The sequence below is a fragment of the Dendrobates tinctorius genome, unplaced genomic scaffold, assembly GCF_039654945.1.
Source record: "Dendrobates tinctorius isolate UK_male_01 unplaced genomic scaffold, ASM3965494v1 ptg000057l, whole genome shotgun sequence".
NCBI classification, from domain to species: domain Eukaryota; kingdom Metazoa; phylum Chordata; class Amphibia; order Anura; family Dendrobatidae; genus Dendrobates; species Dendrobates tinctorius.
In genome coordinates, this window is record NW_027361725.1 from 7,640,443 (window position 1) to 7,657,341 (window position 16,899).

Here is a 16,899-nt window from a genome sequence, read left to right on the forward strand (position 1 = left end):
GACAATATATGAAAAGCCACGATTTGGTCATGGATTTGACTCTTTGTTATGCTATGGTAGTAGTGAAATCCAGAACAAAACATGGACAATATTCCCATTTTTGCTTTTGCATGTACATTTTCACAGATTCAGATTCCTTTCCCATAGGTCATAGAGTATGTAAACACAACTCCTCCAAACCTTTAAAATAAATTTACAATGACACAAATATAAAGCTCTATAATGTTAGACATTTACTGTTTGCTGAAAAAATACATATTTTACATACAATTTTTTTTGTCGTTGTACCTGTAACAAATATTTCAATGCTTACATTCAGTATCTACTGTATATAGACATTAAAGCCTGTATAGCAATAACTTGTAGTTGTTTAGTTTAATATTAGTCTGGGCATGTTTTGATATACAAAGCATTATCTGACTTCTTTTGTTCTAATGTAATTTCTTTGCGTTTTTGATTATTTTTTATTTTAGTTCCTCTCGAAGTCTAATTCTACAGACTACACCATCCAAAGGACGAAGAGTCCCATTATCCAAAATTCTGAAGCTCTGTCCTTCCACCAGCTCAAACTCAAATCTCTGCAAAATCTTTGCCATTACGACTTTTGCTTCCATCTGTATAAGAGAGAGAATGTAGACATCATATGGGGGAAGTGCATCGTTAAATTTGTACATGCCCAAGGGATACTTTCTTTTTCCATTTAGGGCATTTTGGTGGTGTATTTTGTCTAAGACGGTCTTCCATTTGTAATGCTTCAAACATAACCAATCCTTTTTTTTAACCCTCAGAGGTGTCTGACAGCTGCCTACACCCCTATTGACCTCACCTGAGCAAATACTTGACCAATGCATGACCGTGGTCCGAGAGAAAATGGAAAGTAGGCATAGCCAGGTCTGCGAACAAAAAAATAATCATATACTCTCTGCATAATACACAGGGCAATAACGATGATATCAAAGAACGAATAAGGCACATACTTGGGAGCGTCAGGATGAAATCTGTCTGGATTGAAGACCAAGGGATCATGATAGAATTTCTCCATCCGGCCCATAACATAAGAATTGAACTACAAAGAGAAAATTATGTCAACACTTACTAATACCTTATACAGATCAACTCTAAAGATGACCTAAAATACATCAACTTTCATCATAAACTATTTACTAGTAGTATAATAAAGTTATCACTAATAATGATTAAATTGATTTTATGCAAATTGAATTTGAGTCGAATTTAATTAAATTCGCAGGTCACCACAAATTCAGACAAGTTTGAATTGTGAAAAATGTTTGCTGCCTTCTTACACATTGCAGAAGACTGTATCAGTCACAGAGGGCTAGTATCACCTCAGGTGTGACTGTGTGGGCTTAAAAATAATGCCTTGCAGCTATCACATTACATTGTACGTATAGCAAAGCCAAACAGAAGGACTATCATAGCCTGTATAAAAGCCGAGGCAGGGAATGCAGCAGCCATATTAGCGTAATTTAGAATAGTTAGAGGATGTCAAAGATCATAGCTCAGCAAAAGAGGTAGGAAAACAAAATCTTACAACATTGAACAAATACACCAGAGTGTATTATGTTATATAACTGCAGCACTGAAGAAGATGAATAATAGTAGTCTGGGAATAATACAGAGATTGAATTGATAGGTGGAAAGTGACAAAGGAAAGGTCCCAGCTGTAGTGGCAAGCACAGCATGACTGGGCAAGTATATTGTAGGGCTTGTATCTGCTCTACTATTTCAGTTACATTTCCACATTGTTTTCTTTATTAATAAAACACTAGAAAGCAAAAGCAAGACAGCACAATAGTTTTTAAGAAAAAAAGTAAACATAAATGTTAGTCTGTTGACACAAACAACTGTACTGAGTTTTTGAATTTCTAGTTTTTCAATGTGGTAACACCAAGCCTTCTTGAATTCACTGGATCAGGAACAGAGGCCGCTATCTGCAGACCGGATATAACTTCAAGAGAAATGTGCTGTCTTCCAGGTGCAAAAATTAAAGATGTGTCTGACAGGATATCAGGACTCTTCAGACCTACAGATGACTACCCATTCCTGCTACTACATGTGGGGACAAATGACACCGCAAGAAACGACCTGGAAACCATCTGCAGAGACTTTGAAGACTTAGGCAAGAAAGTGAAAGAACTGGGAGCGCAGGTGGTCTTCTCTTCCATCCTCCCAGTGGATGGCCATGGAACAAGGAGGTGGAATAAGATTCTGCAGGTGAACAACTGGCTACGTCGATGGTGCCGTCAGCAACGATTTGGATTTCTGGATCACGGAGTGAACTACTTATACGATGGACTACTTGCTAGAGATGGGGTGCACCTTACGAAGACTGGAAAGCATGTATTTGGAAGTCGCCTTGCTACACTTGTAAGGAGAGCTTTAAACTAGAACAACATGGGAAGGGAAGCAAAAGACCAGAAAAAGCCATACACCTGACAAATGCTATTGAGAACTCTGCTAATAGAAGTGGAAAGGAAGAACAAAGACGAAAGAATCTAATTAATAAAAATATTGGAGAAAGAGAAACCAATCACAAACTAAAATGTTTCTATACTAATGCACAAAGCATGGGCAACAAACAAGGAGAATTGGAACTACTAACACAGGAAAAGAAATATGATGTCATTGGAATCACTGAAACTTGGTGGGACGATACACATGATTGGAATACAAGACTAGAAGGATACAACTTATTTGCAAGAAACAGACTTGATAAACGAGGAGGGGGTGTTGCATTGTATGTTAGAAACGCATATATCTGCACAGAGATTGAAGCTTCAGAGACTGGGAGTTCTGTGGAAACTGTTTGGGTAAGAATACAAGGACAGAACAATGGAAAGGACACCATTGTAGGCATTTACTACAGGCCGCCTGTGCAAGCTGAAGATATGGATGAACTCTTTATGCATCAAATGGCCAAGTTCTCCAAAAAATATGACATAGTTGTCATGGGAGATTTCAACTATCCAGACATTTGTTGGGAATCTCTCTCAGGCAAAACTAACAGGTCAAGGAAATTCTTATCCTCTCTTGCTGACAACTTTATCTTCCAAAAGGTAGGGGAGATAACAAGGGGAACTGCTACCTTGGATCTAATCCTTATAAACAGGGAGGAAATGGTTGAGGAGGTAAAAGTGGCTGGAACCCTAGGAGGTAGCGACCATGCTATTTTAGAATTTTGGATAACTAGAGGCGGAAGACCTGTGAAGACTCAGACGTCAAGGTTAGATTTCAGAAAGGCAGATTTTAAGGGATTCAGAAAGATAATTGGAGGAATCCAATGGCTGGATATCCTTAAAGACAAAAATGTCCAGGAAGGATGGGAAATCTTGAAAAATGAAATTCTCAAAGCACAGTTGTTAACAATTCCGAAAAGAGGGAAGAATAGGAAGCATTTAAGGAAACCAGGATGGGTGAACACAGAACTTAAGCACATGCTAAAAAGGAAGAAAAAAATGTTTATAAAATGGAAAGAGGGAGGCATATCTAAAGAAGAATATAATGCTGTCTGCAGAATCTGCAGGGCACAAATCAGATTAGCTAAAGCTGAAAATGAATTGAGGCTTGCAAGAGATGTCAAAAGCAATAATAAAGGATTTTGGGGATATGTCAAAAGTAAAAGAAAAGTCAAAGATGCTATAGGATTTTTACAGGATGAAAATGATGAAATGGTAAGACAGGATGTTGAGAAGGCTGAACTTTTAAATTCCTATTTTGCATCTGTTTTCTCTCAGAAAGGAAATGTAACACCAACTGTTATTCACTGTCCTATTAAGGGAATAGAAGAATCCAGGATATCTATAAACAGAAAGATAGTGAGGAAACACTTAGCTAACCTAAATGAATTCAAGTCTCCAGGTCCAGATGAATTACACCCCAGAGTACTGAAGGAGATAGCAGAAGAAATTTCTGAACCACTCTCCATAATCTTTGAAAATTCTTGGAGAACAGGAGAAGTGCCAGAAGACTGGAGAAGAGCAAATGTTGTTCCTATCTTCAAAAAGGGGAAGAAGGTGGACCCAGGCAACTATAGGCCGGTGAGTCTGACTTCTATACCAGGAAAGATCTTTGAACAAATTATTAAACAACATGTAAGTCAATACCTGGATAAGAATGAAGTGATCAAACAGAGTCAGCATGGGTTTGTAACTAATAAGTCATGTCAGACTAACTTAATTTCCTTCTATGACGGTATCACTGATTGGGTGGATCAAGGAAATGCTGTAGATATAGTATATCTTGACTTCAGCAAAGCATTTGACAAAGTCTCTCATACAATCCTTATTGAAAAAATGACTAAGTATGGAATGGACAAGGCAACTGTTAGGTGGATTCATAGCTGGCTTAGTGATCGGACCCAAAGAGTGGTCGTAAATGGCTGCACATCCAGTTGGAAGAATGTCTCAAGTGGGGTACCACAGGGCTCTGTCCTGGGCCCTGTATTGTTCAACATCTTTATCAACGATTTAGATGAAGGAATTGAGGGTAAACTGATTAAATTTGCTGATGACACAAAGCTAGAAGGGATAGCTAATACTAGAGAAGAGAGAGAGAGGATTCAAAAAGATTTAAATAAACTGGAGAAGTGGGCAGTAACTAACAGAATGGTTTTTAACAGGGAGAAATGCAAAGTACTACATCTGGGCAATAAAAATGAAAAAAGCATATATAGAATGGGAGGAATAGGGCTAAGTGACAGCACATGTGAAAAAGACTTGGGTATACTAATAGATCACAGACTGAATATGAGTCAACAGTGTGATGCAGCAGCAAAAAAGGCAAATGCAGTTCTAGGATGTATTAACAGAAGCATACAGTCTAGATCACGTGAAGTCATTATTTCCCTCTACTCCTCTTTGGTCAGACCTCATCTGGAATATTGTGTCCAGTTTTGGGCACCACATTTTAAAAAAGACATCAACAAACTGGAGCAAGTTCAGAAAAGAGCGACCAGAATGGTGACCGGTCTGCAAACCCTGTCTTATGAGGAAAGGTTGCAGGATTTGGGAATGTTTAGTTTGCAAAAGAGAAGACTGAGAGGAGACTTAATTGCTGTCTACAAATATCTAAAGGGCTGTCACATTGTAGAAGGCTCAACTTTATTCTCATTTGCACAAGGAAAGACTAGAAGCAATGGGATGAAACTGAATGGGAGGAGACACAGATTAGATATTAGAAAAAACTTTTTGACAGTTAGAGTGATCAATGAGTGGAACAGGCTGCCACGAGAAGTGGTGAGTTCTCCTTCAATGGAAGTCTTCAAACAGAGGCTGGACAGACATCTGACTGGGATGATTTAGCGAATCCTGCTTTGAGCAGGGGGTTGGACCAGATGGCCCAGGAGGTCCCTTCCAACTCTACGATTCTATGATTCTATGATTCTATGATCTCCACAGTCTATGGCTCACCACCAAAGTTGCTCTAGGAGGAATCCTCACTCCTTCGATTACCATTTCCTCTTCTAGGGTTCTTGATGTCCCAGGAGCTGTAGGATATAACCTCAAGGTTTCCTTTAAGACCTGTTAGAAAAAAAAAGAGTTGTATTGTTCTAAAATGCCAAGAGAAACACAGCTTTTTGTATTTGTCTTTAAAGTTAGAGTTACGCCATTATTCTTATTAGTAAAAACTCAAGTGAAAAGGCCAGTAGCTGTGGCAGCTCATTCATTCCTTCCATTCCTCTTTTCTTAATGGGATGTAACTAGGATTGGATGAAACTTTCTAGTATGCAGCAAAATTTTGATTCTGAAACTTGAAGGAAGACTATGCTTTGCAATTGTAGAACTTCTTGATGTAATTTCAAAACACTGGACAATGTAGCTTTACTATCATTAGCCTAATTAAACATTTTGAAAAATTTGATATGTCAAAGCCACTATTTATTAATTAGCGTGGAGAGAAAAGATTACCAGGGCCTAGTACAACAGCCAATAATCTACCACCAGCTGGCATCCCCCACACCTCTCCTGATTAGTGAATCCAACATGATGTCATGTGTGAATGAAACTGACCCAATGACATTGGTCTGAGCCTACTAATCAGAAGTGGCGTTAGGGATGCTGACAGACAGGAGGAGGTTCACAGGCCTCTTGTCTGGTGGCCACGGACTACCCACAATACTCTGTGCAGCCAGTGGATATTCTGTGAAACATATGGACAAAATTGTTGGAAATTCTTCTGTTAAAGTAAGAAAAGCTCACAATGGCTGACATAACTGGAAATTGATAAAACTATTATATCTTTAAATTTAAATTTACCGAATATTAACTAATGAAAATCAGACATTGCTTTCAAATTGTGGCTAGAAAAATAAATGAATAATGAAAATTTGAATAAACATGATGGTTTCCCCTAGAAGATTTAAAATAATTTGATCAGAGGTATCTATTAAACTGAGGTGTCTACAAACTTGTAATCAGTCAGTTGCCTATTTACAGGGTGAAAAGTAGTCACTGTTTTGTTTGGTATCATGGTGTGCACCACAATGAACATGGAGCAAAGAAAGCTAAGGATAGAGTTGTCTTCGGAGATTAGAAATAAAATTAAAAACAAACATGTTAAAGGTAAAGGCTAAAAGACCATCTCCAAACAGCTTGATGTTCCTGTTACTACAGTTGCACATATTATTCAGAAGTTTAAAGTCTATGGGACTGTAGCGAACCTGCCTGGATTTGGCCGAAAGGGTAAAATTCATGGCAAATCGAAGACATCGATAACACGAATGGTAACCGAACCCAGAACAACTTCCAAGACGTTTGATGTGAACTCCAAAGTCAAGGTCCATCAGTGTCCAATCACACCATCTTGCACTGTCTTGGCCAAAATGGACTTCGTGGAAGACTACTGTTAGGGAAACAACTGCTAAAAGCAAATCATAAAAAAGCGAGACTGAAATTTGCCAAAATGCATATTGACAAGCCACATTGCTTTTAGGACAATATTCTTTGGACAGAAGAGACAAATCTGGAGCTTTGGGGCATCACATCAGCTCTATGTGTACAGATGTAAAAATTAAGCATACAAAGAAAAGAACATTGTACCGCCTATGACATATAGAAGAGATTCGTTTAAGTTTTGTGGCTGCTTTGCTGCACCTGGTACAGGGGGTCTTGAACCTGTGCCGTGTACAATTACATTTCAAGACTATCAAGTCACATTGACGTGAAATGAGCTGCTGAGTGTCAGAAATCTTGGTCTGAGTCACAGGTCCATAGGTCCTCCAACAGGATAATGAGCCAAAACATAGGTATAAACATTGAAGAATGGCTAAGAGCAAAGCTAAGAGCAAAGCATCAGACTCTTCTGAAGTGGGTACTATGAGCCCTGATCTAAATCCTACTGGAAATCTGTGGAAGGAGCTGAAACCTGCCATATGGATAAGACGCCATCATACCTGAGACACCTGGAGCACTTTGCTAATGAGGAACTGCCAAAATACCTGTGGACAGGTGCAGAAGACTCTCACTGAGAGTCACAGAATTCAGTTTCAGTGATTGCCTCAAAAGATTATGTAACAAAATATTACGTTAAATGCACCTTCATTTTTGTCCAGGCCATTTTCATTAGTTTGTTTTTTTATTCTGTTGAACCACAATTCGAAAGCAAAAAAGAAACGTCTGATGCTCTTTAGTTAATAATCAGTAGATTTAAATAGAAAATTACTTGTGTCAGTTTCAAGTTATTTCAGTGACCATTGTAGACTTTTCTTACTTTGCCAGTAGGTACCAACATTTTTGTTTGTGTGTTTATGTTGTCTAGGGCAGATATGGAAATAAAGATCTTACTGTAAGGCCTGTTTCACACTTTCGTTTTTGAACATCAGTCAAAATCCGCCGTTTTTGAAAAAAAACGGATCCGCCATTTTTTTGGTGGATCCGTTTTTTTCCCCTTTGATTTGCATTACCGGCGGATCTTGACGGATGGCCATCCGTTGGATCTGTTTTTTTTCAGATCCGTCAATTTTTTTGCGTTTGCCGAGATGCCTGGACGGACCTTGCAACGTTTTTTGTGCTGCAGGATCCGCATTTTTATAGTGCGCATGCCCGGAGGAATGAAGTCAGGAGGAAATTTAACCCTGAAATCATATCTGGCGGACAGAAAAAATTCTCTCTCCCCCCCCCCCCCTGGGCAGCAGTTCCTTTAAAATTCTTCATTCGCCGGATTCCGTAAAAAAAACGGTCCGGTGGCATCCGTTCACATCAGTTAACAACGGATCCGCTTTCCGCCATTTTCGCAAATTTTAACTGACACAAAAAAACTGATGTGTGAAACAGGCCTTATCAGTACCTGGGACAGATATTGCAATTTCCTAAGATCTTCATATTCAATGTCTCTTTTGGATCCAATAGCTTCATCCACTTCAGCCTGGACCCTGAGGAACCAGAATTATTATCTGTCCAGGGACTAATATAATGACAGAACTAATATAACTAATATAATGACAGAACGTCTTCACAGCTGAACATAGTGGATTTACCTCATCAGGATCTCTGGGTTACGCGCTAACTCCATCCCCGCAAAGGAAAGCTGGTTGGCCGTTGTTTCTTGCCCTGAATATATTTGTAAATCAATGTTCCACTTCTTACTAACATATGGATAAAATGATAGATAGATAGATAGATAGATAGATAGATAGATAGACAATTAGATGAACTAACCTGCTATGAAGAATGTGACAAAGTTATCTATTAAATCCTCCTGACTGCAGCCATCTTCCAACTCTGAAAGAAGAAATAGAAGGAGATGTAAAGCATTAGGCTGCAAAATAGTAGTTGTTGTAGCTGTAGTTGTAGTTTAGGAATTTAAAATAGGTTTTATTGTGCAACAATACAAGGGCTTGTATGATTTAATTGTCACAAATATTTCATAATATACAGCCTATTGTCCTTTACATATATTCAGTAGGATATGTATGGTATGTAGCACTTTGCATATATCTAAGAATGCACATTATGTTTAGTATTCAACAATATATGGAAGTGTGTATGTTTTGTATAAAGCTTACTACTGTATACAAATATGTATGTTGTACTTCTTGTTTTGTTTTGGAGCTTAAATAAACAAATTTTTAAAAAAAAGAAATAGAAGGAGATGATGAGAAACCAGAATAATTTAATCATAAAAGCGGGATGACTATGTCACGGACGTGGTTTGTGGAACCACTGGGCCACGGGCCGCAGAGAACCTGGAGGGGCGTGACTAAGCAGTAACCTGACTGTTCACTAGAGCCTCTGATGGTGATTTTAGATTTGGCTCCCGATGAACACCAAGTACCACTCCTGGACAGACCAACCGTCGCGCAGCAGCTGGACCCAGAAGGACAGACTGGATGGAGAAGCAGGCAGAGCTTGCATCAGAGTGCAGTTGACCAAGTTCGTATCCGAGCGCAGCAGACAGAGTTTGTGTCAGATTGCAGTAGACAGGGTCTGCATCAGAGTGCAGCAAGCAGGATTTGCACTAGAGTACAGCAGGCAGGATTTGCACTAGAGTACAGCAGGCAGGATTTGCATTAGAGTGCAGCAGGCAGGGCTTGCACTGGTGTGGCGCCCCCTGGAGTATGGTCGCCACAATGGCATTGCCTTCCTCCTAGGGAGAGTGATGTCACGCCTGGAAGCAATGAAGGGTCTCTCTGGCAGTTAACCACTGCATGCAACACAGTTCCCGCTCCAGGTCAGCAGAGGAGCTCTGAACCCAGAACTGAGGGGAGGAGCTTTCTCTGGGGGACAGGAAGGAGTGAGTGAGTTAGTGTGAGGAGGGCGTCGTGTGCAGACATGGAGGAGACGCGCTGGGGAGACTGAGGAAAGTGGAGAGCTCAGTCCCAGTGATAGCGCATGATCTGGAGCCTGGTCTCCAAGGGTGTATGGATACTAACGTTCCTGCACCAGAAACCAGAGGAATAGGAAGCTGTAAATGCCCTATTCCCACATAATGCTCGGAGGCACAACAGCGACTGGTGAGCCAAGAGAGATAGAAGGCTACGGCTGTCTGCCATGCGAGTGGAGTGTGGATAACATCAGAAAGGAGGAACTCCAGTGTAACTCAGTACTGGGAGTACTTTATAGAGAGCGCTAGTAAGGAGACTGCACAACCCATCTGCCAGAGTGATTCCTGATTTGCTTCCAGGCTAACCAGCTCCTGTGCCATCTGTACTCAGGACCCTGGACTGCATTTGCCAGGTAAAGGTACAGAAACTGCAACCTATTGTGTCCTTGCCTTCTTGCTGCAACCTCCCCGGCACTGCTACATCTGTGTGCCTGACACTGCACCTTCCTTTCCAATACCCATCTACACTGCCCTGGGACAACAGCCCTGCCTGTGGAGGGTTATAACATCCTGGCTGCACCACACCATCGGTCCCAGCAGATCTGTCTGCAGCATCGGCTTAACATCTTCGCTGCTGAACACCACAGGTGGCGTCACGAATCATCTATTCATAAACTTTATTCCATCACTTCACTCCCTTACATGGACGCCCAGGGCCACGGACCGGGTCACCGCTACTGGGACACTTCCCTGTGAAATACCGGCCCGGTACCGAGTACCCCACTGCCCTGGCGGGCGATCCACTGGTATGCGACCTTACACAACATAGACTATAAACATAGACTATAAACAGGAAGGTTGCTCAGGCACCTCCCCACTGGGGTGGAAGCAATATATACATAATGTCCCACAGCCATTGGCTGGAGAGGAAATAGCATGTGCATGTGCTGACCCTTTAAGAGAGCGGGAGAGAACTGACTGGAACCATTTGGAAGGGAAGAACTGTCTGCAGCTTGGGTGAGTAAAGAGACACGCTGGAGACCCTGCCTGTCAGAGCAGGGATCCGGTGTGGTGCAAACAGTACCACCCCTTTATACCCCCTCCTCTTCAGGCAATCTAGGAAGTTCCGGAGAAGAATCGGAGCGTGAATATTCTCCTTAGGCTCCCAGGATCTTTCTTCGGGACAAAATCCTTTACCGTTGACCAGGAAGAAGATCTTGCCTCTCACCCGCTTCATGACCAAGATGTTCTCCATGTCAAAAACATCATCTGAGGCAGTTGGCACGGGTTTGGTACTGGGATCCTTGAAGAAGGGGCTCAGGATGATCGGCTTCAGCAGAGATACATGGAAAGCATTCAGAATCGGTAATGAAGAAGGCAACTTCAGTTTATAGGAGAACTGATTGATCCGCTTCAGCACCTCAAAAGGCCTGATAAAATGAGGACCCAACTTGTACGAGGGAACCTTCAGTCGGACGTACCTGGATGAGAGCCACACCTTGTCAACAGGCCGGAAGCACTGAGGATCCAGAGGCCTTTTATTTGCATGTCTCTTCATACGGGCGGAGGATGCTTCTAAAGTGGCTTTGGTATCCTTCCACAAGTTTACAAAATCCTTGGAAAGGACATCTGCCACAGGGACATCAGAAGGAATCGTCACCAGCAGGGGAACCTCAGGTTGCCGACCAAACACAATGCAGAATGGAGGCTCTCGCGAGGCTTCACCAACGTGATTGCTGTATGAGAACTCATCCCATGGAAGTATTTTTACCCAATCATTATGGTGGGCATTGATGAAGTGTTGCAGGTAGTTGCCAAGGACCTGGTTGACATGTTCCACTTGTCCATTGTACTGAGGGTGATAGGCCGAGGAGAAACCCAAGACGATATCTAGATGTTTACAGAGCGCTCGCCAGAATCTGGAAGTGAACTACAAATCTCGATCGGATAAGATGGGACGAGGAAATCCATGCAGGCGGAAAATATGCTTGATGAAGCTGTCAACCAATTCAGGAGCGGACAGAAGAGCAGACAACTGGGTAAATTCGCCATTTTGGAGAAGCGATTCACGACTACCCAGATGACGGCGCAACCCTCGGAAACTGGCAAATCCGCAAGTCCATTGCTATGTGCTACCATGGACCAGGTGGTATGGGAAACGGCAGGAGAGAACTGGAAGGAAGTCGTCTAGGAACTTTATTGCGGGCACAAATCGTACAAGCAGCCACATAGATCTCCCTCCTCATGGACGGCTACCAGTAGTGACGAGAGATCAATTGTAATGTCTTCCTTTTTCCCGCGTGACCAGCCACTTTGGTCGAGTGGCCTAAAGACAAAACCCGCTCCTTCTGAGATTCACCCACAAGGGTCTTCCTGGGGGAATTTGCAACAGGCTGACTGGGGTGGCAGTAATCATCTGGAAGGGTTTGATGATAAATTGAGGGTCCTCCTCTTGGTCCCCAGACAGAAATGAGTGAGAGAGCATCAGCTCTGACATTCTTATCACCACACCTGAAATGTAAAAGAAAGTTGAAACGGGCAAAAATCAAAGACCACCTATCTTGGCGAGGATTAAGTCTCTGGGTGGACTGGATATACGCCAGGTTCTTATGGTTTGTGTAGATAACTACTGGATAGACTGCGCCCTCAAGCAGGTATCGCCACTCCTCCAAAGCCATCTTAATGGCAAGCAACTTCCAGTTCCAGATGGCGTAGTTATGCTCTGGAGCAGAGAAGGCCTTGGAGAAGAAACCGCTTGAGACACTGTGACCCAAGGAAGACTTCTGAGTAAACACCACTCAGGTCCCTAACAAGGATGCATCCACCTCAAGGAAGAACTGTTTGTTCAGATCCGGACAATGCAGAACGGGTGCAGTGAAGAAGGACCGTTAAGAGAGTGGAAGGCCTTTTCAGCCTCGGAGGACCAGTTCTTTGGATCGGCTTCCTTTCGGGTCATAGCAGAGATGGGAGCAGTCAGAGTGGAGAAGTGAGGAATAAATTGTCGAAAATAATTAGCAAAGCCAAGGAATCTTTGGATTGCTTTGACTCCAACGGGCAGCAGCCATTTAAGGATGGAAGAGACTTTCTCAGGATCGATCCTGAGTCTGGTATCTGAGACAATGTAGCCCAAGAAGGACCCCTTGCAGAATGTAAAAGGAACCAGTGGTCACTGCAGACTCTCGTAGATAACAATGTCACACCAGAAGGAAGAAAAAGACCAGGTTTTTCAATGTATCCGCGCTGACCACACAAGGACAGGATTATTCTTGAAAGCTTTATTGTGCCGATGTGTTTCGTGGCAAATCTGCCACTTCCTCAGGGCCAAAGAATTGATTGAATTGATTCTTTGGCCCTGAAGAAGTGGCAGATTTGCCACGAAACACGGTCTTTTTCTTCCTTTTTTTTTGACAAAAATGAATTTCTCATACTTGGCGTAGAGTCAATTCTCCCTAAGACGCTGAAGTGCTTGCCTAACTGCTCATCTGTGGAAGGCCAGATCCTGGGAAAATACCAGAATATCGTCCAGGTACACTACAAAGCAGGATTAAAGCAGGTCCCGGAAGATATCATTGATGAACTCTTGGAAAACAGCGGGTGCATTACTGAGACCGAAGGGCATCACGCGGTATTCATAATGTCCATCCCTGTTGTTGAAAGCCGTCTTCCATTTGTCTCCCTGGCGCCCCTCAAATCTAATTTGGTGAAGATCCTGGCACCTCTTAACCGGTCAAACAACTCAGGAATTAAAGAGATAGGGTATCTATTCTTCACCGTGATCTGGTTGAGATCCCGATAGTCTATACAGGGTCGGAGTGATCTGTCCGTCTTAACGAAGAAAAACCCAGCCCCAGCAGGAGAGGAGGACTTCTGAATGAACCCCCTGGCCAAATTCTCCTGAATGTAGTCCGACATGGCTTGAGTCTCAGCTGGAAAACAGATTGTAAATTCGACCTCTAGGGGGGTGTTGATCCAGCAATTAAGTCAATAGGACAGTCATATGGCCTGTGGGGCAGCAAGTCTCTGCTTTCTCCTTGTCAAAAACATCAGCAAAGGACCAATATGCAAACGACAAACCGGGCAGCGATGCTGGAGAAGACGGAACCTTAGCCGGACGTACTGGATCCAGACATCTCTCATGACAGGAATTTCCCCAGCGGAGCACCTCTCCAGTTGCCCAGTCCAACACAGGTTCATGTTGTCGTAGCCATGGAAAATCTAAAAGAAAGGAGTGAGACATGTGCCGAAGAACATAGAAGATTATCTTCTCTGTGTGAAGCATCCCAATACGGACCACAAGTGACTCAGTAACCAGATGAGCCGCCTCCCGAAGAGTTCTCCCATCAACAGAAGTTATGGCCAGAGGGTTTTGAATTGGCGGACTGGAATTTGGAAGCGATCCACTATAGCCTGGAGGACAAAGTTTCCTGCTGACCCAGAATCCACGTGCGCAGTCTCAACAAACTGGGATTCACCGGTTGTCACGGCCACAGTAAGAGTCAGGGGTTGAGAGGAGACTTTTCCTTCTAGGAAGGTCTCTCCTACCGATCCTAGATGCTGAAGTTTTCCAGCCTCACTGGACAGGCACGAAGGAAGTGACCTGTGTCACCACAATACAGTCACTGGCCTTTAGCACGGTGATCCTTCTGTCGCTGACTGGCAAAAGCAAAGCAGTCGACCTGCATGGGTTCTGGTGAGGCCTCGACAAGGCAGGGTGGAGGAACAAGCGGTCTATGAAAGGACTGGGCCAGACGCCGTGATCTTCTTTCACGTGCGCTCCTGGAAACAAAGGTCTATACGGATAGTCAGGGAGACCAGGTCGACAAAGTTAGTTGGTAGGTCGCGACCTGCTAGTGACTCACCCCCAGAGGCTGTGGGGTACTCGGTGCTGGGCCTGTTGATTTCAATGGGAGGTGTCACAGTGGCAGTGGCCCGGTCCGTGGCCTCAGGCAGTCAATGTAAAAGGGGTTGAATGATGGGGATAAAGTTATTGAAATGATTCGTGACGCCACCTGTGGTTCCTGGTCAGTTTGACCAGCGCTGCAGGGTTGCTTCTCTGGGAGAGATGGTGTGGGGCAGCAATGATGTTGAAGCTCCCCGCAGGTGGAGCTGTAGTCCCAGGGTAATCGTAATAGGTGTCGAGGGAAATGGTGCAGTGTTAGGCACAGGGATATAGCAGTGCTGAGTGGGTTGGCGCAGGAAGATTGCAATGAGACAGCTGAGTGCTGTTCCAATTTCTTTTACTCACGTTCCTGGCACAGACAGGTGCCTGCTTCAATGCCGCGGTATCCAGGCCAGGGGCTCAGCCAACTCCCAGGCAGATGGAATTAACCTTTCCAGCACTCCCTTTCGTGTGTCTGTTATGAACGTCTCCTTTCTAGTGCTTATTTGAGGTACTTGCAGTACTGAGTTACACTGAAGTTCCTCCTGCTTGATGTTACTCAAACTCCACTTGTACGGCAGACAGCTGCAGCCTGCTTCGGGGACTTCTTGCTATCATGTCCCGGCACACACATTGCTGTTGTGCCCCCAAGTCTTAAATGGGAATAAAGAGGTGACTTCTATTCCTCCGGTTTCTGCTGCAGGAACATCAGTGTCCATACAACCTCGGAGACCGGACTCCGGACCATGCGCCTTAAACTTGAGGAGGGGCTCTGCGCTCACCCTAGTCCTTAGTTTTCTTCTCCTTATGTCCCGTACTAATCTCTCTTCCTTCTGAAGAATTAGGCTTTCTCTTGCTCTTTCCCGTGCCAACAGCTCCAGATCACAGGAGTCTGCTGCAGCACTTGCTTTCACTCCATCCCTCTCCGGGGATCTTCTCTCACCAACTGACCAACTTCCTAACATTCTCCCGCTCTCTTGTGCAATCTAACCTCCACCCACTTCCCAGCACTCTTTGTGTTCCAAGCAGGGAGCCACAAAGGGTGCTCTGCTATTCTAAAGTGTCTGTGCTGGATGTGAGTGGTGGAGTCTGGTCAGGTGTTACCATCTTACCTGGGGAGTGGGATACTACACCTCAGGAGGAGGTGCAGTACCTCTGTGGCGACTGAACCCTCAGGGGCGCCACATTAGTTTCCAGAGAGCCCCTCCCAGAATGTTGCCACCAATGTTTCGTTTTTCCAACTGAGTTCGGAAGTCAGAGTTCCCAAGCATATCGCATATTGTCTCACAGATGAGTTGGACTGGCGTAAGCGAAGAAGAGCAGAAGCTGACAAGGTAGCTCGCCCGGGTTCATCGAATACATTGCGAAAGGCCTCTATGAATATTTAGAAATTGGAGTTGATAGGGTCCTCTCTCTTCCATAATGGATTCAACCACGCCAGGGCCTCACCTCCAAGATGTGACATAAGGAATGCTACCTTGGCATGGTGTAACAGGAAGTGATGAGGAAGGAGTTCAAAATGTAGCCAGCACTGATTGATGAACCCACAGCAGAGTTTAAGATTGCCGTCAAAGTGTGGTGGAGCTGCGAGTCAGGGACCTGAAGCTTGAACTAAGCAGACTGACTGAGGGGTCTCCAGAGAAGAACGTGAGGAGACTCTGGAGAGATGTTTAAGGCCTTTATCTTGGTAGTCAGGGACTGCAACTACATAGACAAATTCTCTTGTATGCTTTTCTGCCGACAGAGCTCTTGGTACATGGTCTGATCAGACGGGATCCGAGATCCAGTGGGGTCCATGGCTTGAACAAACTGTCACGGACGTGGCTTGTGGAGCCACTGTGCCACGGGCTGCAGAGAGCCTGGAGGGGCATGTCTAAGTGATCACCTGACTGTTCACTAGAGCCTCTGATGGTGAGGTTAGACTTGGCTCCCGATCAACGCCAGGTGCCACTCTTGGACAGACCAATGGTCGTGCAGCAGCTGGACCCAGAAGGACAGACTGGATGGAGCAGAGCTTGCATCAGAATGCAGCTGACAAATTTCTAATGTGAGTGCTGTAGACAAAGTTTGTGTCAGAGTGCAGCAGACAAGGTCTGCATCAGAGTGCAGCAAGGAGGATTTGCATCAGAGTGTAGCAGGCAGGATTTGCATCAGAGTGCAGCAGGCAGCATTTGCATCAGAGTGAAGCAGGAAGGATTTGCATCACAGTGCAGCAGAAAGGATTTGCGTCAAAGTGCAGC

General features: G+C 43.9%; 1 protein-coding gene across 1 annotated transcript in view; it reads right to left on the reverse strand.

The window, feature by feature from the left end:
- Nucleotides 1–210: 210 nt before the first annotated feature.
- LOC141091953 (cholesterol 24-hydroxylase-like) overlaps nt 211–16,899 on the reverse strand; it is a 58,711-nt gene continuing 42,022 nt past the window's right edge. Inside the window, 9 exon segments of the mRNA XM_073577763.1 lie at nt 211–614; nt 827–893; nt 978–1,066; nt 5,430–5,540; nt 8,305–8,389; nt 8,495–8,567; nt 8,676–8,738; nt 10,978–11,632; nt 13,855–13,995. Coding sequence (XP_073433864.1) covers nt 465–614; nt 827–893; nt 978–1,066; nt 5,430–5,540; nt 8,305–8,389; nt 8,495–8,567; nt 8,676–8,738; nt 10,978–11,632; nt 13,855–13,995 — 1,434 coding nt within the window. The 3' untranslated portion in view covers nt 211–464.